Below are 16,966 nucleotides of genomic sequence, written 5' to 3' on the forward strand. Positions count from 1 at the left end.
GTTTTGGGATCCATTTCAGTATATCGTTTAAAATTTTTCATCTTTTAAGTTGGGTGTTACCATGCTGAGATTTTTCAGTCAAGGTGGTGCTGGGAATTGAGAACATCCACTTTTATAATGGAGAAACTGGAGGTTAGGTAACTTGGCTGTAATATTAGAATCAGGATCAGACTCCTTTTATCCTAGTCCCAGATGATGCTGTGTTGCGTCCTTTCTCTTGTAATTTGACATTTCTGGGTTATCAATAACTCCTGTTTGGAGAAGCTTACCAGAAAGAGATAATGAATACTTAAAATAGATTTTCCTTTTGTATCTGATCTTCTTTACTTTTTGTGTTTCTAAGTTCTCAAAGAAGTCAGATGGACACATTAAAGACCAAAGGCTGGGGGCAAGAGCAAAGTCATGGAGTCAAAACAACTCAGTTTGTTCCAAAACAATGTGAGTTCCCAGATTTAGCTGTATCTTAATAGTCTTAATATATTGAACTTAGTTCAAGTGCATATAAAATTGAAAAATGACGTACTAGTAAAAGATGGTGTACCAAACTTTAAAACATTATCAGACCCCAGGGCATTGATGGGGGCCTACCAGTACCAGTAGTTTAGTAAAAAAGCTATTTCAAAATAAAGCCAATTTATAAAATACCTCTTGATTATTATTCCTAGCTTCTGTATCATAGTGTATATTTTGTGAGCCTAAAATTAATTTCTTTGTATTCCGTATGTTAATTTCCTTGTATTTCTCCAGTTGCTGTTCACTAAATGACACTAAATGATAGCTTACCAGATGAGCAGATATTAGTCAGTTTACACTAAAGATTATATTTAAAGCAGAAAGAGATTTATGCGTTTTTAAGCAACTTAATTTGTATGGAGACTAATGTCTTTGGAACCCATTTTAGCATTTCAATGTAAATTAATATCTTGATACTTTGGAAACCGTAAATTGAAATTCCAGCTATATGATTGATTAATAAAGGAAACACTTTTTTTTTTCTTTTTTTTTTCTTTTTTTTTATCATCCTCACAGATAGAGTTGTTGAAACAAGGGGACCTCTATGTTCAGTGAGAAGTGAAAAGAGGTACATGGTTCAGTTTATTCTAAGTTTTCTTTGACATATTATTTTCTTACTTTATAAACTATATTTATGAGTAACCATGTCTGAGGAATTGTGAACTCTCCTCAGCTCTGGTAGCTGGTCAGCATATGTGGGTACATAGGTAGCTCTTGTGTCAGATGTCCACCCTAGCTTGGGAGGGTACCCTTCTCCCCTAGGCATTAGAGGTTGGGAGGCATAGGTACTGCTTAGACAAGAGCGTGGGTGTGGTGGGCATCTCTGGTGATCAGCATCTCTAGTAGATGAACAGTGAAGGCAGTTCTGTGTGCCTTAGGATTTTGGATGCTGGTTCATTTATAGTAGAGTTTGGTAAACTATGGCCCATGGACCAAATCTGGTCCACCTGCCTGTTTTTGTAAGTAAAGTTTTGTTGGACACAGTCATGCTCTTTCATTTACATACTACTTATGGCCACTTTTAAACTACAATGAAAGTTGAGAAGATGTGACAAAAACCATAAGACCTGCAAAGCTAAGATATTTACTGTCTAATCCTTTTTAGAAAAATTTTGCTAACCTTTGGTTTAGAGGACTATATAAACTCAAGGCAATATTTGTTTACAATTATTAAATCTTCTTTCTGAAACTAGTTTAATATGTATCAGCTTACAATCATCCAGTCTGTAATCTCTCACTTTTTTCCCTCAGGTGTTCAAAGGGGAAACTTTCTGATACAGAGAAGACAGTTGGAATCAGACTAGAAAATGAAGGTGTAAGTAGAAACCCCAGTTAAATTTTATGTCTTTTATTCTTTCACCTGACTTATGTTAAAATTTTGGTGCCCATGAAAAATAAGAAAGATGATACATGTTACTTTGATTTCTAATTCCGTTGTTTTCTTTGAAGAAGCAGCAGGCATTGAGGATGCACACCTTTGGCTTTCTTCTGAGTTGCCAGATTTTTATCTCTGTGCTGTAGCCACCTTTGTAAGAGAGACTAACTTGCCTCCATCCCAACCCTTATCTCTGTTGCCTGGCTTCTTTTGGAGAATTTTTTAAAACCATACATCTTTAGGGAAAATAGTTGTTCAGGACTTGCTTTTCAGATTCAAGATTTCATATTTACTTGAAAATATTACCAATCTTCTGCATAATTGGATTTTACATTTTCTATGTAAGTATCAGAATAAGAAGTGTCCCAGTGATCTCCGTAGCAATACCAACATTTTAAGTAATAGTGGCAAAGTGTTTTACTAAGCACTCCATATCCAAAAGAATTATATTCCTAAATTAAATGCAACCTTGAAGTTTTAGATTATTTCATATTTTAGGTAATAGAAATAACCAAAGTTTAGGGAACTGCTTTGTGTTAAGTATCAGTCTGATCAAGATTCTCTTTTCCCATTTGATATCTTCATAAGAACTAATCTTAAGGCTAAGTCATAGTCTTAAGTCATGATCTTAAGTCCTAAGTCTTAGATTGTTCCCTTCTCTAATGTATTTGTTACCTGGCTAAAGACTACATCCTGCTTCTATCCTGGCTGAACCTGAAGGCATTGCAATCTGGGACCATGTGGAAGGGCCAGCAGCTACTGGTTTCCTAGGACCAGTATACCTGGCAGTTAGCTAGAGTAAAGAGCACTGGCTACGTGTGTTGAGAGTGTCGTTCTAGTCCAATGCTCTATTTCTAAATAAATTTCCTAATTTTAGATAAGTTTGCCTAGCAGATGACTTAAGTTCAGTATTAACAGTTCCGTAGGGTCATGGTAAGGAAAGATTCTTATCAGAGTTTCTGGGATGCTGGCAAAATTCTGTTTATTGACCTGAATGGTGGTTACATAGGTGTTAATATTACAAAAATTAAGTGGCACATTAATGTTTTGTGCATTTTTCTATAATATATAATTACTTTTTTAAAAGGATGAAGTAGAACAAGTTTACTTGGTATAAGGATAGAAGTGGTTTATTTTGAGTGGTGGGATTATGGGTCATATTTTTTGCTTTTTTAAAGCTTTTCAAAATGTCTTTTAACTGTATTATTTTTAATTGAAATAAGAGAACTGAAAATACTTTTCTTGCTACCTCCAGGGAAAACGAATGTTCTGTTTCATGGTTTATAATTGAGGTGTCCTGTTGTGAGCCTTAGGTCTTGAACAATTTTTGTTCCCTCTTCCAGGGACAGGCAGATATGCTTAATCTACTTTACTCATTTGGGGATTTACTAATTCTCTTTTCTTTCAAGATAATGGTGCTGTTTTATATTTCATGTGTTACATATGTTTATATGTGCAAGTATCAAACATGTCAGTAGAATATGGGAACTTTTTTGATCAGAGGAGGGGACTCCAGCTGGAACCTGACTTATCTGAAGAAGTGTCAGCCCGACTCCGCCTGGGCAGTGGAAGCAATGGCTTACTCAGGAGGAAGATGTCAATACTTGAGACAAAAGAAAAAACTTGCTCAAGCAAAGAGAGGGTTAAAAGGACAGATGATCTTCTTGAACTTACAGAGGTATTGTTTCTTGTGTTGATCAGAATAAGGGGCATGTTTTTAAATAACCTCAGTTATTTAAGACTTGAGTGAATGTTTTGTTTTGAAGAGTTTCTCCAGGCTGGGGAATGTATATATGAAGGAAATCAGGCCCAAGGGCTGTTCAGTCACTGGCTACACTGATCATTAGTGATCTGTGAAAGTGGCCTAAGGGATTAGATTAATTTCAGCAAATGTGAGTAGACAGAATTGTCACATATCTTGGAATATAATGGGTTCTTTGTAGATTCTTTTTCTAAACTTAAAATATTTTGAGTTACACTGTATGGGTTTGACATTAGGAAGGAGTTCGTTGCAGTTGTTCGTTTTTTTTTTTTTAAACATTTTATTTTATTTGTTTATTTTTGGCCGAGATGCACGGCCTGTGGGATCCCAGTTCCCCAACCAGGGATCGAACCCAGGCCCTGGCAGTGAAAGCGCCAAGTCCCAACCACTGGACTGCCAGGGAACTCCTCTTCATTGAGGTTTTTGTTAAGCGATTATGGTTCACTAAAATGTCCCTTTCAATGATTATTGTATTTGAAACATTTCTATAAGTAAAGATTTACAGAAAACAAGGAAATGAAGGTAGTTAAAAATTCTCATTTTAAAGGTGAGCCCACATCTTGACTCCTTCTCCATTGTTGTGGTAGTCAGTACTATTCAGTGAATATTTATTGAGCACTTACTATATGTTGGGCATACAGGTGGAGAGAGAGAGATCCATAAAATTGCAAAATTGTGTATAGTGGGGGGGAGCAGTATTGAAAATATTTGGATGAAATAATTTCTATTGGTTTATAGATTCAGGCTTATAGCTTAAATATGCATTTCTCTTTGTAATTCTTTAGAATGATGCCATCTATTCAATAAGGACTCAGTTGCTAGACTGCTGCCTAGTTTTCTAGTTTCTGCTTACTCTCTTCATGTCAAAAGTGGATAGAATGATCTCTTTGATGTCCTAATTTTATTACTTTGATGTTTTAAAATAAAAGTTCAGGAGGTAGATAAGGAAAGTATGAAAATGCTTTTATAGTATTGTGAAAGGAGCAAAGGCTAAGGAGTTAGACACTCCTGGGTTCAAATCTTGGCTCTGCCTTTTAATCATTATATGACTTTGAGCATGTAACCAAAATTCTCTGAGCTTTACTTCTTCTATAAAATGGTGATAATACTTTCCCCACAAGCAGGGATTGTGTGCTTCAAGCATCTGGTACATGTTTGGCTCATGTATCCCACATAGTAGTGGGATAATTGAGAGTATACTTTAAATATTATTACCAAATTATTGTTTTCAGAAGCTAATAATTGAACTAGCATTTTTTATAACCATTAGTAGTAAGATTGCTTTGTGCTCCTAAATTGAAATCTTTTCCTACTTCAATTTAGTAGGTCTTTGATGGTATATTTTTCTTAAGGGTCAGGTATTACAGAGATGAAAAGCTTTTTTCCATCTCAGACTTTCAGTATCTGATAGTGGTTCCATATTAAAGTAGCAACCTCTGGACTTTGTAATTCAGGACATGGAAAAGGAAATCAGTAATGCTCTAGGCCATGGCCCACAGGATGAGATCCTAAGTAGTGCTTTCAAATTAAGAATCACTCGAGGAGATATCCAGACCTTGAAGAACTATCACTGGCTCAATGATGAAGTAAGTTGTCTTTTTTTCCCCCTTTGACTCTCATTATGCTTAACCATTTTCTGTCTGTAACCATAGTGGTTTCTACACAATTAAAAGGGGCTGGTAAAGCAACTTTAGTTTATCTAAAACAAAAACATCTTAAACCTTAAAAAGATGATTAATTCTGATTGTTTGCTGCCTTTAACTAGCAGTGTTTCCCTCTTCTCCATTTGTGCTTTATTTCATCCACCACTGCATTTACTAGTCTTCAATGAGATTTTTATAAATCCTGGGTGCAAGTGATAAATGGAAGGAAGCAAGCAAGTGATACTTTATTTTCGATGAATTCTTATAGGAGCCATTTTATTATTTCAATAATAAAGGAATATATTGATCACTGTATGTACACTATGTGATTTTTTTCTTTATTTCATTTGAGTGATAACTGTAAAATTTGTCTAATTGTCATCTTGTATCCTTATGTATTTAGCTAAAGCTAGCTCTTGGTTCTTGCCAATTTCCCAGTTGGTTCTTTATCCAGCTGCTCAGCCCCTGCATTTTCTCCTTTTGCCTTCCTTCCTCCCCGCTATAACTAGTGACATATAAACACATTCTTGTAAAATTAGAATGTTTCTGTTTCACATTATAAATGTAATACGTTTATTATAGAAAATTTAGAAAACACAGGAGAAGTGAAGGAAAAACATTGTTCGAAAGTGGCACAACTCAAAAATAAACAAAATACTAATGTTTTGGTGTATTTCCTTCCATTTAATTTTTTTTAATTGAGGTGTAATTTATATATAGTAAAATTCACTTCCAGTTAATATTTTTGCATATTTTGTGTGTGATATAATTACATATACATTTTCATTGTTGCAGACTTTCTCCTTGAGTTCTTTCTTGTCTCTCTTACTCATATGCCTCAAAAGTACAGTCTCATTCTTAATCCCTCCCATTTTGCACTGATCATTTTTTTTAAATAAATTTATTTTATTTTATTTATTTTATTTTTGGCTGCTTTGGGTCTTCGTTGCTGCGAGCGGGCTTTCTCTAGTTGCGGTGAGCGGGGGCCACTCTTTGTTGCAGTGCGCAGGCTTCTCACTGCGGTGGCTTCTCTTGTTGCGGAGCACGGGCTCTAGGTGCGTGGGCTTCAGTAGTTGTGGCATGCAGGCTCAGTAGTTGTGGCACACAGGCTAATTTGCTCCGCGGTATATGGGATCTTCCCGGACCAGGGATCGAACTGTGTCCCCTGCATTGGCAGGGGGATTCTTAACCACTGTGCCACCAGGGAAGTCCCTGCACTGATCATTTTTTGTTTTCCATCTTCTGTCATAGACAGCCCTTTTATCCCCTTCCTTAGTACCTTCCCTTCCCTCAGCTTATTTTCTAATTCATCCTAATTCAGTTAGGTAGAAATCTAGTATTGATAATATACTTGCCATATTCCAACATTTACTCTCTTGGTATTACAGGTCATTAATTTTTACATGAATCTCCTGATGGAAAGAAATAAAAAACAAGGGTATCCAGCACTTTATGCATTCAGTACTTTCTTCTATCCGAAATTAAAGTCTGGGGGTTACCAAGCAGTGAAAAGATGGACCAAAGGGGTCAATCTCTTTGAACAGGAACTGATTCTGGTGCCTATTCATCGTAAGGTACATTGGAGCCTGGTGGTAAGTCGAGAGGTTTAATTGTTGGAGTTTGGATAATGACTGTTTTGTTAAATGCAGGCATACCTCAGAGATATTGCAGGTTCAGTTACAGACCACCGCTGTAAAGCAAATATCACAATAAAGAGAGTGACATCAATTTCTTGGTTTCCCAGTGCATATAAAAGTTATGTTTACACTACACTGTAGTCTATTAAGTCTGCAGTAACACTATCTAAAAAACAATCTACGTACCTTAATTTAAAAATACTTTATTGCTAACTACTTTTTATGCTCACCATCATCTGAGCCTTCAGTGAGCTGTAATCTTTTCGCAATAGTAGCATCAACGGTCACTGATCACAGAGCACCATAACAAGTATAGTAATAATGAAAAAGTTTGAAATGTGAAGAATTACCAAGATATGACACACAGACATGAAGTGAGCAAACACTGTTAGAAAAATGACGCTGATAGACTTGCTTAATGCAGGGTTGCCACAGACCTTCAATTTGTGAAAAATGCAGTGTCTGCAAAGCACAATAAAATGAAGTGTGCTGGAAATGAAGGTGACTCTTCTGTCTAGTGAGAGTCCCGCAGTATATGTTAAAGGCATACTCTGCAGAGTCCCTTCTTAGTTCTTGAGTTGAACAACTTAGAAAGCTACAAGACAGTCTGTGTAGTGGAGGAGCTTTGATTTTTAGTAGGAAAGAATTTTAATACACGTGGGTTATTTTATTACTTTTGTTTATAAGATGATAACAGGTTTATTGTAGTAAAGTAAAGGTATAAAGAAAAAGGCAAAAAAAAAAATCTCATCACTCTGAGAGGACCACTAATGTTTTAAGGAATAAGTTTCTATGCCTTTCTCTAGGAATAGAAAAATATAATTTTAAAGACATGGAGCTCATATCATCTGTGATGTTTTATGAAAAATGTTTCTTAGAAATCCATTCATGTTGGTACATATATTGATATTTTTTTAAATGCTTATCTTTTTAGAAATAAAATTCTCATTTTTGTGATGGTTGTTTCTGGATGTTGCATTTTTCTATTATAGGTGATAGACCTAAGAAAAAAGTGTCTTAAATATCTGGATTCTATGGGACAAAAGGGCCACAGGATCTGTGAGATTCTCCTGTAAGTAAAGGCTTAAAAACTTCAGTGTTGCCTCAGTGTGCCCTTTGTTAAGTGGTCTTTCTTCTTTCCATCCTCTGGTGGATGGTAGTCTAATGTGTAGTGAGAGCTATCTTCCTAGTTGTTCACAACTTGACCTGAATCCATCTTTTTGTCTAAAAGTAACCCCAAAATCTGATCTTAACTGAGAAATCTTATTTAATAGCATCATTGAAAAGAAGTCTGTCATATGTCATAATGTAAAATATATTTGATCAGAATCCCGTGATATGAATTAGATTTCTCTGGGATTGATACATTAGTTCTCTCAATTCTTAAACCCACTCACTGATGTCTCTGTGCTTTCCATGATGGTTTGGTTTATCTCATAGAACCTGGAGGTAATTTTTAAGTTAAAACATGGTTTGTAGGCAACTGTTTTAATAGTAATTGCTAGAAACCTGCCTTTAAAGCATAGCCATCTATTAGCTATGTAAAGTGATGACAAGAATTTCACAGAGAGGAAGCAAATCAGTGAAACAAGTCTATTTTGAAACCCTTATGCTCACTGGAAGCAAATGCAGGTTCCAGTTTTTAATTTTAGTAAGGATACTTGGATAATTTTAATAAGGATACTTTAGTAGGGAACTCTTGTTGAATGATGTGAAGAAAAGTTAACAATAATTCAGTTCTTCTCTGATGTTTTAGTGTAAAAGATCCTTTTTATTTATGGGTGTTTATCTTGAATAAAAAATATAGAGAAGAAATTTTTAAAAATCATAAGATACACCAAATTGTTTATAAAGCAGTTATTTCCTTCTAGTCTTTTCTGCTTAAGATGTATGTAAAATGTGCATACATACATACGTGTGCACATACACATACATATAATCACATACTTATGAATGTTTTCATTGGAATCATATAGCAAAATTTTGTCTGTTGCTTATAATAGGATACCAAAAAACCATACTTTTATAACATTCATACTTTTTTTTCCCTCTCTCTCTCTCTTTTTTAATATATGAAGAGTTCAGCTTCTTTGGGTATCTGAGGCCCCCTCCCTTTCCTGATGCCCCTAGTCCAACTTTTCTCAATTTTTTTCATTATCACCTCCCCACTCCAAATTTTTTTTTAATTTAATTTCTCCATGACAAGAGAAAATAGTATTAGGGAAGAGACTTTTTTTGTTTGTTGGGTTGAGCTTTAGAGGGCTACAAACCATTGAAATATCTAAGATTTTTGCCTTCTAAGAACCAGTTTTCACCTCTCTGGTGGTAACATTGCTGCTCCCGTTGAGAGCGCATGCCCTAGCATAGCACTGGTTTACCTTTTATGCAGGTTAGGGTGAGAACTGAGATGCCTGCGTTAAATTTGATAACCCTCTGGAGATTTGGATAAAATTAAATCACTCTCAATACTTAAGTATATATCACTTAGGAATGAGGAAATTCTCTTACATAACCACAATGCCATTATCACACTTAAGAAAATTGACAACTACTAATGTGTAATATATGATTCATGTTCTGATATCATCAGGTATCTTTTATAGCTTTTTTTCCTAATCTAGGAAGTCAGTCAGGGTTCATGCATGTAAGTAATGTCTCTTTAGTCTCCTTTAGTTTAGAATAGTCTCCTACATTTTTTTTTGTTTTCCATGGCAGTGCCTTTTTCTTTTTAAGACTCCAGGCCAGATGTCTTGTTTTATATCTATTTTTAAGTGAGAAAAAGCAAGTTATAGAATGAAGTACTTTTTTTAAATAGAATAAAATGTGTGTTTTAAAATGGGGTGGAGTAGAGAACTAGAATAGCAAACAGCAAACTGTTAATAGTAAATATTTCCAGAGTGGTTATTATGGGGTCTTTTGCATTTTACATATCATGTTTTAATTTTTAAAATATAACCATATATAATTTTTGTAATCAGAAAAAACACAAAATAAAATGTAAAAAGCCAAAAACAATCATATTTTTAAAAATCTAACAGAGATGGATTTGAGAATGGCAGGTCTATTAAACATCACAATGTCTTTGTAGTCATAATGCTAAGTCTCCACAGGGATTCATCAATATATTCCTTCTTTGCTGTTTTTTCAGTCAGTATTTACAGGATGAAAGTAAGACCAAAAGAAATATTGACCTGAATGTTTTAGAGTGGACCCACTACAGCATGAAGCCACATGTAAGTGTTGATCATCTGTATTTCAAATACTTTGTTGCGTTTCCTGTCAGTAGCATATTATTTAGACTTGGCTTCCTTCCTCCCGTTACTCACTCATCCTTAGGCATGCATTCTCCTGAAGTGTACATCTTTAGAATGATCACTTCTAAGTCTTCAGAAGTTCATTTAACCAAGTTGTTTGCTTTTAAGCCTTTATCTTGTTTCTTAAACTATAAATGTTAAATATCTGCATGTCTCAAAAAATTGAGAAAAAAACACAACACAGTAAATTCAAGCCAGCTACTTTTCTTGGTTGGCATTAATGGAAATTTTAAAGCTCCTGTTCAAAACTTATCTGAGAAATTTGTATATTTATATCTTAAGGGTTCGATGCTGTGAGTCCTCAACAGTCAGGTGTGCTATTTGTGAATGTGCTTTGGATCGTGCCAGATTTGAATCTCATTCAGGGTTTAAAAATGCATACATCTGGGACTTCCTTAGTGGCGCAGTGGTTAAGAATCCTGCCAGTGCAGGGAACACGGGTTCGAGCCCTGGTCTGGGAAGATCCCACATGCCGCGGAGCAACTAAGCCTGTGCACCACAACTACTGAGCCTGTGCTCTAGAACCTGTGAGCCACAACTACTGAGCTCGTGCGCCACAATTACCGAAGCCCGGGTGCCTGGAGCCTGTGCTCCACAACAAGAGAAGCCACCACAATGAGAAGGCTGCGCACTGCAACGAAGAGTAGCCCAGCTCGTTGCAGCTAGAGAAAGCCTGCTTGCAGAAACAAAGACCCAACGCAGCCAAAAATTAATTAATTAATTTAAAAATGCATACGTCTTTTAGTCCTAATGGCTCCTTTTCTTTTTTTAAAAAATATTTATTTATTTATTTATTGGGCAGTGTCGGGTCTTAGTTGCGGCACGTGGGATCTTTATTGCCGCGTGCTGGATCTTTAGTTGCGGCAAGTGGGATCTTTCGTTGTAGCATGTGAACTCTTAGTTGCAGCATGTGGGATCTAGTTCCCGGACCAGGGTTTGAACCCATGCCCCCTGCATTGGGAGCGTGGAGTCTTTGCCACTGGACTGCTAGGGAAGTCCCCTCGTGGCTCCTTTTTAAAGTAAGCTACATGAGTTCAATTTTAGCCCTAACCTCTATATAATGGCTGACTATCTTTATCCAAAAGCATTTTCATTTCTAAGTTGAATAATTAGAAGAGTAAGTGTTGAAATTTCCTGAGGAAAGCACAGATAAAAGAAGAGTTTGTTAGGATGAGTAACTGTGTTCGGGAATGGGAAATGTAATAAAGAAGACAAATTCTCTTCATTTGTGTGGTGGAGTCCATAGTTCTCTCCACTCTGTGAGAGATGCTGGGCTCAGGAGAGAAGTTCGAGGTACCTACCATATGTATGGGTGGTGTGCATTTTCAATCTTTTCCTTTTTACAATAATCATGTGTATTTTTTTGAATAAAAATTGAGTTGTCATCTAGTGTGTTTTCCAGCAGTGGAATTAGACTCTCTTATACTCTTATTGCCCTTATAACTGACAGCCAAAGTGTGTAAGGGGCTGGCCAAGATTAGTGCGACACGGGCTTGGGGAATGTGTGAGTTTACTTCACCTGGGCTTTGAATCCACCGCCTTTGGTTTATGGTGCCTTTAAGTGCTGCTTGCAAGCAGTAGTGTTTTTTTTTTTTCAGGACAGAACTAAACATCATGGCAAGATTTCCTAACTGGTTAAACCCTATAAAGAGGCTTTTTTCTTTCTCCTGCTTGCAGCTGTGGGGGTCCAAGGCAGTAGTCTTAGTTTTCCGGCTAGGGAAGACAAGTCAGACTCTGCAGTATGGAAATAGGTTAGTTGTACTGTAAGCATATTTCTGATTGAACCACACTTAGCCCTTTTCAAAATTTATGAATGCCTCTGAAACAATTCTGACTAGAATTCCTGTTCCTGGTAATAAACCTTCTTTCAATTTGGTTTATATGAGAGCTGAGAGATGGAACTCTCACTTTGCTTTTCTCTTTCCTTCTAAAAAACATTTTCCATGAGGCTCACATACTCCCATGTCATGGGTTGGGTTTTTATGCCACATAAAGACTAATTGTGTTTGTGTGTGTGTGTTTGTGTAATACCAGATTTAACATTTACCTTTATAATATTGTTTATCCACAGTAATATTTAGAAAAAGTCAAAGGAGTTTGTATTTGATGAAATTTCACCCCTTCCTTTCTTTTTTTTTTTGTAATTTTAGGAGATTCCTCAACAGTTGAATGGGAGTGATTGTGGAATGTTTACTTGTAAATATGCAGATTATATCTCTAGGGACAAACCTATCACATTTACTCAGGTGAGTGGAGACCCCTCCTCATCCATTTACTTGTTACTAAACAAGATAAACTCAGAGCATGTTACCAGTGCCTGGCACACATTAAGCTCTTAATAATGGTAGCTGTGCTACTATTATTGCTGTAAACCTTGGCCATAGCCCTACTCTTGCTAGTATCAGGGTTTGTCACTGTATCTGCTCTCACGTTTATCCTAGTCTTTGGTGACCAGTGGGGCAATTTGCATATCTCCGAACTCCAGTGTTCACTGGTTCTTGAGTATTACTAATACTTTTAGCCAAAGAAGGAGGCACAGCAGAATATGTAACAGCATGGGGAAATCAGGCCTTGTGAGAACTTAAGCTGCAGGTCTGAGATGTAACTATGAATCCTGATTTTCCTTTCTGTTCTGATTATTTTTGGTTCTCCATTTTTGGCTCTGCATTTGAGTGGAAATTCAAATATGTTGGGAACTCTTGAGTATTTATGTTTCTAATAGTGGATTCTCAGTCTTTTTACAACCAAGGACAACCTCCTTTAAAAAATAGTTTGCTTTAACAGACCTCATTTTGATAGCTACCAAATTGTACATATTGAATAGTAGGACTAATAATAACCCCATTCTAAGCTTTTGAACAACATGAACTAACTAGGGCTCCCGTGCTGAATTACTACAATTGGTTAGCTTCAGCAGTTTTACTAAGAATAAATATGTAATTTTTTACTACATGTTTTGAGCTATTTAAAATAATTTATGAATCCATGTGTTAAGACTTTTTAGGCCTCTTCACACTAGTTTATAGTAAAATGGTATATCCAACTATTTATAAGGAAACTCCAGGAGTACCTCAAGGGTATCTGATTTCATCAAAAAGAGTTACAGGTGGTTTTGGATTTGTCTTGCATGTTGTTGCTTTGAAAATTGGACCATGTAGTGATTATCAGTTAAAGCAGAATAATATATTAAGAAAAGCATCTAAAAAAAAAAAAAGAAAAGCATCTAATTCTTTGATGCTTCTAAAGAAGGAGTTATTTATTCTCTGAACCTAATGACATGAGATTTGAAGGGGGGAAGTTGCTATTTGAACAGAATTGGCCGTGGACAACATTTGGTATAGCACAGAGTAATTTGCAGGTTTGTTTTTTTCTTTTTTTAAATAGACTTCATGTTTTTCTCATAAGAAAGCAGAATATGTTCATTTTAGAATGTTTTGAAATACAGATGAGTAGAAAAGTTACTTTTTGTGCCACCACTTAGCTATTTCCCTTTTTGGTACACGTTTTTGTTATGAAGTTGTTGTTGGACTCTATTGTATAATTCTGCATCCTGCTTTGATTTTCCTTAACACATAAAAATGCTTATGATACATATAATAATACAAATAACCTCCTTTTTTTATGGCTTTGTAAGTCTGTACCATGATGCAGAAAAGTCAAGGCTTACACAAAGGACGTTGACATCCTACTTTATTTACATGCTACAACTAAAGGTTGTTGACGCTGGGCACTTTCATGTGTGATGTATGTGTTACTTGTGGATTCTCTGCAGCACCAGATGCCTCTGTTCCGGAAGAAGATGGTGTGGGAAATCCTTCATCAGCAGTTGCTGTGAGAACGCCCTGCCGCAGTCCCTCCCGCTGCTGGTGGTTCTTTCACGGATGGACGTTTCCATATACCTCATGCATTGTGGGTTAAAAAGTCCTTGCATCACCTCTGTTCTCTCACAGGTACTGAGCTGTTAGAAGTGCATGAAGGCCCCTCTCTGCACCCTAGTCCTGACTTGGTGTGTGGAGGGCTGCTTGCAACCCTGTTTATAAGGCCATGCCTGCTCAGAGCCCTGGACTGTCAACCCACACAAGAACAAACGCTAATTAATACTTTTTTTAAGATTTTTTTTTTTCCCTATGAATGTGGAAAATGCAGAATTTATTCTATGATTTGTTTTTTCTGTGTGTTTGTTCACGTGCATTCATTCACTCACTCATTTGCAAACATAATGGGCAGTGGCTGTTTTCTGCTGCTCTTTTAAAGTTAACTCTAAATTTCTCATTTGAACTATTTATTTCTGAAAGGAATGTTAAGCTGCCACTCCTTGCTGAAGATCAGGAGGGAAAGCAGTGGGGGAAGGAAGGGTTAATTAACTTCTCTAGCTGGAGCAGTAACTGCTGACTTGAAGCAGGAGGTCTTCTTTCTTTTGAGGCTTGAAAATGCCAGGAGAAGCACTGTGGTGTAGGGCTCTGGTTGCCTTTCAGAGGAAGTTCCACACTACAGCATTGGCATGGTGTCGTGGAAAAGTGGAACTGTGGCCAAGGAACTCTGGCTATCCAAGTGTCTTCAGAAGAGTGTCATCCTAAAGAGACTTCCCTTTCTGGAAATGAGGTGACTTGGCTACTCTTGAAACTGGATTTGAAGTCACTGTAAACCCTAAATCTTCATTTTCATCCTAGATCTGGTTGAGTATAAGCCTCAGATATGTAAGGGCTGGCCTGAGCTGTTTATTTCAAAAGATACTATTCAGTTTAAAGCTATTTTCCTCAAAGTTTTTTTTCTATATATAAAGCCAAAATTAAGTTTTGTACTCATTAGTATTTACATTTCCCCATTCCACCGCCACTGAAATCTGTGCAAGAAAATTTAGTACTTGGCTCTGAGGTTGCCAGTTATACAGTAGTCTATTTTGCCTATGAAATTTGTATTTAACTGTTTTGTTCATTAAAAACCTTACAGTGGTTACGCATATTTAATTTCAGAAAGTTTAGAGTTGGTCAGAACATATTTTGCAAGATCTAGTGCCTAGTGTTGCTTTTCTGATGTAATAAAAGGCTGTCTGGCAGAACCTGAAAAGTATACGCTGATTTCTAACCCTTTCCCTACTTAAACCTCCCACACTTCTCCTTGTTCACAAAAGTAAGAGGTCAAACCAGAAAAACTGGGCATCTGTTAGCTATGAATCAACATGTCTGCCACCTGGAGGCCCTGGCTTCTGGTCGCAGAGGCATACTCTTTTTTTTTTTTTTTTTAATTTATTTATTTAATTTTGGCTGCATTGGGTCTTCGTTGCTGTGTGTGGGCTTTGTTGCGGCGAGCGGGGGCTGTTCTTCGTTGCAGTGTGTGGGCTCTAGGCGCGCAGGCTTCAGTAACTGTGGCACATGGGCTCGGTAGTTGTGGCTCGCAGGCTCTAGAGCGCAGGCTCAGTAGTTGTGGTGCACGGGCTTAGTTGCTCCACGGCATGTGGGATCTTCCTGGACCAGGGCTCGAACCCGTGTCCCCTGCATTGGCAGGTGGATTCTTAACCACTGCGCCACCAGGGAAGCCCTACAGAGGCATACTCTTGCAGGCAGTTTTCCCTGAGATGTGTAAAAGTCTTGGTATAGGACCTGGGGCCTGTGGTGAGGATTGAAACCGCTGTGCCTACTTGATGGTCAAACCAGAGGACGTGTGCTTAGGTGATGATTAAATAGTGAGCCAGCTGGGCTGAGTCTCCCTCAAGCTTAGGCTGTACAGAGAACCCTGCCTGCAGCCTCCGTTCTTTTCTTGAGGCTTCTGGAGCTGTGCCAGTATGTATTGGGATCAGGCAGTGGGCACAGCCAAGAAAGGCCAGAGATTTACTGGGTCAGCAGTGCACTGAACGCCTGGTTCCCACTTGGCACTAGTAGGTTTCACCTGAGAATTTAGAACCTTGGTTAAGATTTGTTCCATGTGGGGTAAATCCTTTTAGGAATGGCAGCCCAAATGAGTGATGGTGGGGGATAATGTATTTGTATTACAAGTATTTGGAGGGGCTTCTTAGAGCAGCAGTCACTGAGCTTTCCACTAATGTGATTCTTCTGGATAGCTCTTAATAATCTTCTAGGACATAATGAATTGATGAGAACAGAGAGTCAAGTTGGAGAATGCCATTCTACTTAACCCTGAGTTTCTGAATTTAATAGGAGATAACACAGCCATGCTTCTCTAGGCACTGACATTTCTCTGTACAGATACTTGTTGGTAATAGAATTTTAATACCTAAACAGTTTATGAGAAAAGCAGCCAGCTACTGATAATTTGCTAATTATCAGTAGCAAATTATTAACATTAAAGCCAGTGAGAAAGATATCTGTATCTCTCTCTATATTTTATTGCAGTAGTTTGGGGGTCTGAAAAAAAGTTGGAGTGAACCATTGTTCTTTTTTTAGTAGGCAGTCTCTCCTAAAGATTGATGATGAAGAAGAAAAAAAACCCCCACAACTGTTGGTGAGCAAATGTCTTTCTCATTTTTGACCTTTGAGCCAGGAGGAGGGTGGGAGGGAAACAGACTTGGGGCCTATGGAAGATGTCTGGAGAGCCCCTTATTCTACCTCAGTTACCTAAGGCTATTAGAACTTCTGATCTTTTCCTCCTAAGCGCAGCTTGGGGAATGCCATGTTGAATGGTGGATGTTTGCCTGCACTGAGAGGAGTTGCTTGGTGCTGGGACCAAGGTGTGGGTGCAGGGAGAATGTGTCCCTGAAGATATAT

General features: G+C 37.3%; 1 protein-coding gene across 1 annotated transcript in view; it reads left to right on the top strand.

The window, feature by feature from the left end:
• The window catches only part of SENP2 (SUMO specific peptidase 2), a 30,399-nt gene extending 15,995 nt beyond the window's left edge, over positions 1 to 14,404 (top strand). The window contains exons 8-17 of the mRNA XM_059920716.1: positions 344 to 438; positions 1,030 to 1,081; positions 1,765 to 1,828; positions 3,390 to 3,566; positions 5,105 to 5,236; positions 6,682 to 6,885; positions 7,923 to 8,002; positions 10,079 to 10,163; positions 12,395 to 12,490; positions 14,017 to 14,404. Coding sequence (XP_059776699.1) covers positions 344 to 438; positions 1,030 to 1,081; positions 1,765 to 1,828; positions 3,390 to 3,566; positions 5,105 to 5,236; positions 6,682 to 6,885; positions 7,923 to 8,002; positions 10,079 to 10,163; positions 12,395 to 12,490; positions 14,017 to 14,079 — 1,048 coding nt within the window. The 3' untranslated portion in view covers positions 14,080 to 14,404. The remainder of the gene's footprint in view (positions 1 to 343; positions 439 to 1,029; positions 1,082 to 1,764; positions 1,829 to 3,389; positions 3,567 to 5,104; positions 5,237 to 6,681; positions 6,886 to 7,922; positions 8,003 to 10,078; positions 10,164 to 12,394; positions 12,491 to 14,016) is intronic.
• The last annotated feature ends 2,562 nt before the right edge of the window (positions 14,405 to 16,966 follow it).

Source organism: Balaenoptera ricei, chromosome 4 (genome assembly GCF_028023285.1).
Source record: "Balaenoptera ricei isolate mBalRic1 chromosome 4, mBalRic1.hap2, whole genome shotgun sequence".
In the NCBI taxonomy this organism is placed as follows: Eukaryota; Metazoa; Chordata; class Mammalia; order Artiodactyla; family Balaenopteridae; genus Balaenoptera; species Balaenoptera ricei.